Source organism: Cheilinus undulatus, linkage group 13 (assembly GCF_018320785.1).
Source record: "Cheilinus undulatus linkage group 13, ASM1832078v1, whole genome shotgun sequence".
Classification (NCBI taxonomy): domain Eukaryota; kingdom Metazoa; phylum Chordata; class Actinopteri; order Labriformes; family Labridae; genus Cheilinus; species Cheilinus undulatus.
The window spans coordinates 29,691,918-29,701,699 of record NC_054877.1 but is presented as its reverse complement, the minus strand read 5'-3'; the positions used below and the strand labels follow the sequence as shown (position 1 = coordinate 29,701,699).

The 9,782-nt window shown below is 41.1% G+C and overlaps 1 protein-coding gene across 2 annotated transcripts; it reads left to right on the top strand.

The window, feature by feature from the left end:
• Positions 1 to 563: 563 nt before the first annotated feature.
• Positions 564 to 9,532, top strand: sema4e (semaphorin 4e). 2 transcript variants are annotated; one of them, XM_041803207.1, is made up of 15 exons: positions 564 to 633; positions 2,152 to 2,463; positions 2,599 to 2,744; positions 3,884 to 3,946; positions 4,038 to 4,136; positions 4,271 to 4,370; positions 4,444 to 4,554; positions 5,606 to 5,757; positions 5,939 to 6,117; positions 6,217 to 6,373; positions 6,528 to 6,750; positions 6,912 to 7,027; positions 7,143 to 7,300; positions 7,393 to 7,445; positions 8,493 to 9,532. In XM_041803207.1, exons 2-15 carry the CDS (start codon positions 2,355 to 2,357, stop codon positions 9,149 to 9,151), a joined length of 2,325 nt encoding a protein of 774 aa, XP_041659141.1. In that variant the 5' UTR covers positions 564 to 633; positions 2,152 to 2,354; the 3' UTR covers positions 9,152 to 9,532. The 2 variants fall into 2 exon arrangements, with proteins under 2 accessions (XP_041659141.1, XP_041659140.1); XM_041803206.1 differs by lacking the exon at positions 564 to 633 and adding an exon at positions 640 to 794.
• The last annotated feature ends 250 nt before the right edge of the window (positions 9,533 to 9,782 follow it).

Below are 9,782 nucleotides of genomic sequence, written 5' to 3'. Positions count from 1 at the left end.
AGACTGATCATTTCTGTAAAAGTTTTCTGTAAAAATCATCTAATTGCATTTTTCCCCCAATATTGCAATTGCGATTTAATGTGCCTGTTTTAATGTGATTTAATGTGTAATTTTTAAGATTCTCATCTTGTATTTTTCAATAAACCAAAGCAATTAATCATTCTGCAGGCAACACAACATTAGATAGGTTACACTAGGGTTAAATCAATTTGAAAAAAAATATTTTCAAAGCTTATGATTTGCATAATGCATAATAAATAATCAGTCCCCTGATTGGCAGCTGTGTTTGCTTTTGTTGCTCATGAAGCGGCATCAGTAATGATGTCAGTCTGTTTTGTAACCAGATAAAACTTATAACATGAGCTTTAACAACGAATATAACATGACACAACTCCAACCACGCAACACAAGGTTATGTGAGTGTGGTAGTCCATCATCCTGATTGCACATATTGACCTACTTAAAAAAAAAAATCCTTGCAACCTGTAAATAGCCATCTAATTGTATCCTCGTCTTCTCCCATCCTGGATCAGTTGTGCCCTCCGTTGACAGAGCCTTGTAAATGAGAACAATGAAAACTTAATCAGATCAGAGATCAGCGCCTGCCGTCGCCGCCTCAACGGCTGCCTGAAGGTGGGTTCAAAAAAACTGAGCGGCAGCAGCAGCCAGCAGCTTTTCAAACCCTTTCATCGATGTGAGGGCTGGGGCAGGCTCTCTACAATAACGGATGACCGCTGTGGCTTTCAGGGGACGGAAACAGAGACAGAGAGGCTGCTGAAACGTCTTTTTGTACGGTGTGTGAGTTTGGAAAGTGAACCTGTTTCTGCTTTAAAACACAGCCTGAAAGGAAAGGAAGCTCGCACGAGCTGTAGTTTAACTACAAGCGTACGTTGAGGACACGACTACAAACCTTAAGAGCTTTATATACTTCTAAACTGTTTATACAGATACTTTGAGTAAGTATCACTATTTTTAAATTATGAGATAGGGTTTTAATAACGCTTAAACAGGTGTTGGGAGAACTTTAATGGACGTATCCCGTACTCTTTCTTGGGCGTGTCGGTGCGCAGGTGAGTTATTAACTTTGATAGGAGTGTTTGTTGACGGTTAGCCTACGTGAGTTAGTGCACTTTGCTTGTACGTTTGAATCAAATTTAGAGGAAATCTAAAATTCGACTATATTTAGTAAAATAACTTCAGTCTACAGATAAAACCTAAATGATCCAAGAAAAACCTCTTTTCCGACTCCTAAGACTGTTCAATGTTGTATTATATGGATTATATCGAGACTAGCTTAAAAACGCATAGTCTTGCGAGGGGACGTTTGACCGATGGACTGAACGCCAAGTTTATTGCGAGTGTGCGTGTATGTGTGTGCAAATGGGTGTTTAGTAAAGCTGGCTTCAGCCCCAGGGCAAAATGTGAAACATCTTATCAGGGCTGCATTCTCTGACAAGCCACAGCTCATCAGAAAACACAGCAGCACACCTCTATTAGGAAAAAGGCTCTTACAGCAGTACTACACACCCACCCTGCAGGTAGGGGTGACACTGCTGGAGAAAAATCGCTGAAAACAGACAGTTTATGCTATTAAGAGATAATCAACAGAGAACGATATCTCTGATTGGCTGTCATAACAACCAACCAACCAATTCTAGCTAAGACAGTGTGGTTATGTGTCAACCGACATCTTTCCTGTTCACGGTGAACTATTTCAACAAAGTTTGCTGCCCAGTTTTTGCAAGAGCACATCTCTCATCTGGCACTGTGTGAATCTCATTGTTTGCTTGTGTTTGGTGCTGCAGGAGAGCTGAAGTCGACATCCCTGCACCCCGCTGAATGCCTTTCATGGCCCTGCATTAACATCACTATGGCACTGACAGATTTACTGCCGCGCTGACTTTAGCTCACTTGGCTGTTTCGAGCCACCCTTTTTTTTGTTTTTTTGTTTTGTTTTGTTTTGTTTTTTTGCTTAGTTTCACTCACTTTTGGTTTAAAACCTTTTTTTTTTCTTTTTTTTTTTTTTAAACTTTCGTTACACTTCTTTTCTGTTTTTTTTTGGTGTAGTACAGATTTTAGATTCTCTTTCAGTCAGAATATATGTTATATAGGGAACTGACTTTGATATCCATACAACCCTGTTTCTTTCAGATCTCCTCAGCTTTGTTTCTTCATCCTGCACCATCCATCTCACCATGGACAGCCTGCTGAGCGGGGCCAGTAAAGGGGCCAGTGCCCTCCAGTCAGCTCAGACCTCATCACGTCATAGATGTCGCTTGCTGTCTTTACCTTTGTATGACTGACTGTTGGGAAACAATAAAGCCTGAATTCCTGTTAACTTTAACAAAAGAGTCATGCATCCGCTGCTGTCCCTCTGCGTCTTTTGGCTGCTTCCCCTGACCTTGACACTTGAAGAAGACTCACCACTAGACTGTGTCCCCCGCAGATCTGTGCCTTACCATAGTAAGTGTTGTGTAACCATGACCTACATTAAGTCATCTCATATTTCCTCATATAGTTTGAGTTGTGACAGACTCATTGGGAAACAGGATTTAATCATTGGTGGTTGTTGAGTAAATCACTTTATTGTGTCTGTAGGGGACAATGCACACCTGTTTTGGGAAGAGGGAGTGTTCAACTACTCCACCATGCTGTTGAGAGAAGATCTTAACCTACTCATGCTGGGTGCCAGGGAGGCAGTGTTTGCCCTTGACCTCAAAGACATCTCCAAGAAACATGCTTCAGTGAGTAGTTAACAATGTAATAAAGCCCTCACAGTTTGGAGCAAAGCCCATTTACTGCTTTATTGACTTATCACAGATATTTAGCTTGGGGTTAAACATTTTAAAAAATAAACTTGTGCGTCATCCTGATTCAGTGCGGACAAGATACTGCACATACAGCTGTTGTGAGCATGAACTTGTTTCAGGGTAGTCTGCAACTTGTCACAGGCACAGCATTTTTTAAATTTTTGAGTAGAGCTTTGTACATCAGATCATCCTTGCATGTGCACAAAATGAAACACTTTTCTCCACACAGTGTATCAGTTTGAGTTTGTTCCCATTGAGCAGTTATTAATGCATCATCACAAAACCAGCTGCTGTGCAAGCACAGAAAGGCCTTATTTTTAAAGGTTTTGAAGGGATTTTTTTATACCTTTATTATAGAGCAGGGGTGCCCAAACTTTTTTCACTTGGGAGAAAATTCCAAGCATGGCAAGGCCACTTTGATTTACCTCACCTTCATCAAAGCTAATAAAACAAATCCACTGTAGATTATATATTTAGTAGTAAAACGTTATTTAAGAAAAAGAATCAGTCAAGTCAGAGTTTTCCATTAATTGCACCAAAAGCGCCATTCTTGCTGCTGTAAATTGGAATTTTCCCTTGTGGAACTAAAAAAAGAATATCTTATCTTACCTTATCTTTTCGATACAATGTGTTTTAAACGATAATACAAATAGTGTTTGATAGTTCTTATAATCGATTGTACTGAAAGTTGCCAAGGCTTGCAAAATAATTCAAATCTCCAGTCATATTAAACCAAATTTGGCACAAGTGAAAGGAAGTATTTCAAACACATTTTTGCAATTTTATTTTTTGGTGCTAAAGTTTGTGCAGTTTCTTATAACTTTATTATTTGCTGAAATTTTCTCATGTTTGTGATTATCAAAAACAAAAAAATCTAGACAGGTATTGAGGTTGTTTTGATTTTACAAGAAATGTTTCAACATTTACAACTTAAAAATAGTTTTTAAAAGATTAAAGAAAAAGGCTTGAAAATGCTGAAAGAGTGTTACTTTGACCCATTTCATAATAAAATTTTCTTTTCAGAAAATAAAAATTCAAGATCTCTGTAGCTAAATAGTTGTTAACTCTTGCAGGTGAAATGGAAAGTGACACAAAAGCAAGAAGAAGAGTGTAAAAACAAAGGAAAGGATCCTGAGGTGGGTGGACGTTACTGCTGCCATTTTACAATAACTGATACTGAGTCAATCCTGATCATCATGATCAATGCATTTTAAAATTCATCCACAGACGGAGTGTAAGAACTACATCAGGGTCCTGCAAAAGATGGAGGACAACAGGATGTATGTTTGTGGAACAAATGCTTTTGATCCAGAATGTGATTACATGGTGAGACATTGTGAGCAGCAGAGCCATACTGTATAAAATGTTGCTGTAGAGTTGTCCCAGTTTATTCAAAACAACTGTAGTGTTTAAAGATGAATACTTTTTGAGTTGTAGAATGCTTTTGTGTCTTTGTGAAGTCTTATGCTGATGGAAATCTCACTCTTGAGAAGGCGGCAGAGGATGGGAAAGGACTATGTCCATTTGATCCTTTCCAAAGATATGCCTCCATCATGTTTGGTGAGTAACATTTGCAAAACTGTTGTTTTAATAAGATTCAAGGTTGTGTAATTATTGCACTGTGTCTTGTTAGAAAACAGCCTGTACTCAGCTACTTCAATGAATTTTCTGGGATCTGAACCTGCCCTGATGCGCAGCAATCCCAACCCTATACGCACTGAGTTCAAGAGCTCCTGGCTTAATGGTAAGATGCTGTAGATTGCTTCTTTTTTGCACTTTCTTTAATCTAAGGCCCTGTCCACACGGAGACGAAAACGATATATTGCCGTTTCGTTTTGAAGAAGTTTTCCGTAAAGACAAAATCGTTTCAGGAAATATCCAGGTAAGCACGGAACCGCTGAAAACGCTGTAGTGCATAAGCCAAGCCTGTGTGTGGCGCTGTAACACTGCCATGGACATTCGCCAAACAAGAGGAGAAGATCACAGAAAACTGACAAACTTTCTTCTAGTTAACCCTCTGGTTGTTCTACGCATTGGATTTAAGAACATATGGTGTATGCGCTTCCCGGTGGTGGTAAGGGAGCATCAGATTTTGCTATAAAATCCATAATAAGCTCAGTTGCTTCTGCAGCACGGACACAACCCTGTATTCAGCCATTGTTGTTTTGGTCAGACCCGCGCAGGCGTCATAAGAGAGCTACGCTGCGTGTGATGTAATCGTTTCAAGAAAGATGCAGATAGCCGTCCACGTGGAGATGAAACGGTAGTCGTTTACGGATTTATGTACTCTGGGACCCATTTTCAAAAAGTATCGTTTACAGTCACCCAAAACGCCATATCCGTGTGGATGAAACGCCGATCCGACATAAAACTTTTCCTTATACACCTGAATTCGTTTCCATGTGGACGGGGCCTAAGGTAGTGGTTCCCAAACCTGGGGGCAGTGCTTATGCCCCATGTGAGGTCACTACGTGTAAAATCTGAGAACAGCTTGTTTCAGCACACATTTTCTGAAAGGTGGAGAAAGAGAGGGTGGGAGGGAATGGATTTTTCTAGTACTTGAGGGGATTGTGGACAGGCCAGGGGCATGTATTTGTGTTATAAAAGCCTGAAAAAGTGATTTTTGCATAATATGTCCCCTTTAAGTCATCAGCTGGTGTTGCTTAGCCTTGCCTTGTACGCCCCCCAGGGGGGCCCACAGCCAACTTTGGGAATCATGGATGTAAGGTAATGTGTTTGCTTGGATAAATTGATTTCTGCTGAGTCATAATTTCCTTTTCTTCTTTGTATCCTAGAGCCCACCTTTGTCTCCTTGACTGAGATGCCAGAGAGTCAGCAGAGTGAGAGTGGAGATGATGACAAGGTGTACATGTTTTTCAGCGAGACAGCTGTTGAGTGTGACTGCTACAACAAACTGGTGGTCTCCCGTGTGGCCCGTGTCTGCAAGGTGAAACAGTTTACCTGAATGCACTGAATAGTTCTAATTTAACGTTGCATAACGAGAGAAGGTATAAACAGAAATTCCTCATTTGTGCTTATTCCGCCCTCTCTGCCTTGCCTGATTGTGCATCCTGTCTGTCTACACTTTTTTTCCTCTTGTAAATGTGGTTGTATCTCTTTGCTCATAGGGGGATCTTGGAGGTCAAAGGACATTGCAGAAAAAATGGACATCCTTCCTGAAAGCCAGAATGGACTGTCCAGTGCTCGAATCTCAGCTACCTTACATTATCCAGGACACATACCTCTGGTGTGACAAACAGAAACACTGGAGGGACTGTTTGTTCTTTGCCGTCTTCACACCACAATCGTACGTATGAATTAACAAGCATGTTTTGAGAATGTTTTCTTACTCTTTAATGGTGCTTGGCACACTGCTCTTCTCACGTTTTTTGTTTGTGTGTTCCAGGGACACATCGGACCTCTCTGCAGTGTGTGCATACCGCGTGTCGGACATCAGCAAAGTGTTTACAGAGGGGAAGTACAAGACCCCGGTCCATGTAGAAACCTCCTTTGTTAAGTGGGTGATGTATAGTGGAGATGTCCCCTTCCCTCGGCCCGGAGCTGTGAGTCTGCCCACTATTCAGAAACAAAGACCGAACCCAAAAGGCTACTCTTTTTTTTATAACAAGTGGCTCAGCAGGAAGCTGATTCCTTTTGTACTGTAACTCCCTTGTCCCCCTTTCTTTTCTCTTTCCTTCCCCTCTTCTCCCTTGCCAGTGCATAGACAATGCTGCTCGTAAAGAGGGCATAAATCAGACTCTGGGCCTCCCAGACCGGACCCTTCAATTTATCAAAGATAGGCCCCTCATGGACCAAGCCATCCAGCCAATAGACGAGAAGCCTAAACTGGTGCGAAGGGGAGCTACATTCACACGCATCATAGTGAACCAAGCACAGGCGGCAGATGGCAACAAGTACCACGTGATGTTTGTTGGCACAGGTGGGTGCGTTTAGTGTTGGATTTGTGCAGCACGCTGTCACTTCCTGTATGTTTTTTTTTTTTGCAGCTTTTAATAACATGACAGCATCAGTGGTTACGCTGGGCTTAATGTGTCAGCTTGTACATTTAGTTAGTAAATGTATATGTTTTTATTTGAAAAGAGGAAGGCACACTGCTGAAAGCTGTGAACTATGATGAGGAGATGTTCATCATAGAAGAAATACAACTCTTTGAGCCCCAAGAGCCAATCAAGATCCTGAAATTCTCTGATGCCATGGTAATTTAAAAGACAAAAAATAGCTTTATGATTTTCTTTTGGCTTTCGTCAATTTGTTTCTGTCAAGCACACACATCGCCGTCATTGTTCTGTGTGATGGATCCATTGTGTACAGGGTCAGATCTATGCAGGCTCAGACTATGGAGCAGCACAGGTTCCCCTGGCTACCTGTCACAGATCCTCATCCTGTATGGACTGTGTGCTTGCCAGAGACCCATACTGCGGCTGGGACATAGTTGAAAGGAAATGCATTTTCCTTTCAACTTCACAAAGGTAGGCAGCTTTCATAATTTGTAGAGTAAGCAGTATGGGTAATTATTTTATCTGAACTTAACTAATTTAATTCTATTTATCTTCTGATTTAGAGAACTGATCCAAAGTGTGAAAGATGGCAATGCATCTGACTGCCCGGATGCTGGTGAGTTGGTTGTTAAATCAGGGATGTGATTGGCATAGGACGAAAAAAAAAAAAAAAAAATCACAGGACAATACCCCCCCCCCAGACCTTGCTGACTTCATTACCTCCTTTGCCTTTGTGTGTCTACTTCTTTGACAGTCTTCTTTAGCAGTACTTGATTGATAAGTCACTTAAACAACATAGCTATGGTTTTTGAAGTTTTAATGTAGAATCCATCACAAGCGGCGTTACATCAGCATAAATTTGCTGCACAAAACAGGTAAAACAACAGCACCATTAAGCTGATCATGAAGTTTCACAAACGCTCCTTGCACCACTAACTTGAGAGAGTACGAGTGTAGATAGACAAACTTCTCTAACTTAACAATTCGGTATGCACAGATACTGATACCAGAATCAGGTATCAGTGTCAATAACAAGCCGAAGTACTCATACTTGTTCTCATAAATCATTGTGGATACCTTACTCTATCATTTAAAGCATGTTATTAGCCTCTCATCATGACTATGTAATCAAAATTAAAGCCATGTCTACAGCTTGTTGATATTTTAATATAGATGGGTATGATAAAAGTAGAAGAGAACTTAAAGTATGCGCTGACAAATTGTAAGAGGATGGATGAAGAACATCTGATGAAAATAAAACAAATTTTCAAAATAATTTTAAGAACAGTTATCATATTATTAAGTACTGATATTCGAGCTCAGTATCAGTGAGTACCTAAATGTGAGTACTTGTACTCATACTTTGTTTGGAAAAAAAATTGGTGTAAAAATTGGTGTATTCCTTATAGCAACAGTACATAGAGGAAAACATGGAGATTGCAAAGTCAGCCAGCATATAGGATGGGTCAGCTGTTAATAAAGCAGGGCCCGCCCAGGTATAGTCTATGTTGGGAAACTCAAACCATGGGTCAAACTTTCAGGTCATGAAAATCTGTCAATTCCAGATGAATGCAGAAGACTAACATCGCTTGTAATTGAAGCATCTAATTTCCAAAATGAAACTAAATCACTGAAGACTCTTGTTTTGGCTTTTTCCCCCCAGATCCTGTGAAGCCCATAATTCAGTCTATCTTGCCCGGGGGAAACCTGAAGCTGCATTGCACTTCACCATCCAACCTAGCAAAAACAGCCTGGGAGCGTGATGGCAGCCCTCTGACCCCTGCAACTCGCCTGCAGTTCCTGCGAGATGGACTGCTCATCCTCAATGCCTCAGACTCAGACGCTGGTCGGTACCGGTGCCTCTCCATCGAGCACTCCAAAGCTGATAAGTACTCCACCACTGTGGCAGAGTACCAGGTCAGCATTGGCACAACAGGCACAGGAAATAGGACTGTAATTGTTCCCCAGCCTCAGGTGGAAAGCCCCTCAGTGGCTGGACTTCAGGTGGTGGTTGCGCTCCTTCTAGTTTCTCTTCTTGCTCTTTTGGCGTGGAATTTTTACAAAGGCCATATCCCACTGCCCTGGAACTGCAGAAAGAGGAACAGTGCGCAATCTCTGGAGACCCATGAGCAGGACGGCCTGAGCCGAAACGCACTGAGGCTTGAGGTGGCTGAGGAGAAGCCTTTGGTGTTGGGAACAGACAACGGCCGCAGTAATAACAACCACACAGGGGGGGAAGCGGCATTTAATGCTGCAGACGAGCATGAGGATACAGTAACTCTACCAACCCTGAAGTATATTGATGACGAGTCAGAAATCTGAATGACAAAAACTTTACATTTCCATCTGGAGTCAGGGCTTGAACAGTGTCTGTGGAGCCAAAAAATGTATTTTTACCAGGGAGATACCCGGACTCATCAGCTAAGCTGTAATATTTTAGAGTTACAATTCCAATTAAGGGGGGCATTTACAACAGGATGGACTACAAGAACTACAGACTTACAGAGACTATGAACTGATGAGCACATCTGAACACACCAAGATATTTTTTGTACAAATGATACACACTTGAATTTCCACTTTAGTTCTTGTTTTCTTTTACTGTACTTGCAAATCCTTTTTGGGTCCCATTTTAGTATAAAATATCTTGTGAAATTTGTATTGTTTTCACCTGGAATGTACAATAAATAAATTTGAGCCATTTCATTTCTAACCACTAGCTGAGCAAAATTAGTGCAATTGTACGACATACAACCTTGCTGGTTTCTGTGTTAAGAGTATCATCACTGAGGGAATGGGTTACTACTTTAGCAAGACTGGGCATGCCAAGAATGCTCAGAACAGACCTGCAAGAAATGTGCAGACATAATAAGTCACTGTACTGTTGTATGAAGTTTAACCTTTCTCTAGACTTGACAGAAAATCATCAAACAGTTAAAGCTTGAAAAGTGTA

What these genes read in the sequence shown, in the direction of transcription:
- sema4e (XM_041803207.1), top strand. Translation starts at nt 2,355, where the DNA reads ATGCATCCGCTGCTGTCCCTCTGCGTCTTTTGGCTGCTTCCCCTGACC. An exon ending in TCTCCAAGAAACATGCTTCA is followed by an intron (nt 2,745 to 3,883) that starts GTGAGTAGTTAA and finishes TAACTCTTGCAG; the next exon opens with GTGAAATGGAAAGTGACACA. An exon ending in CAAGAGCTCCTGGCTTAATG is followed by an intron (nt 4,555 to 5,605) that starts GTAAGATGCTGT and finishes TTTGTATCCTAG; the next exon opens with AGCCCACCTTTGTCTCCTTG.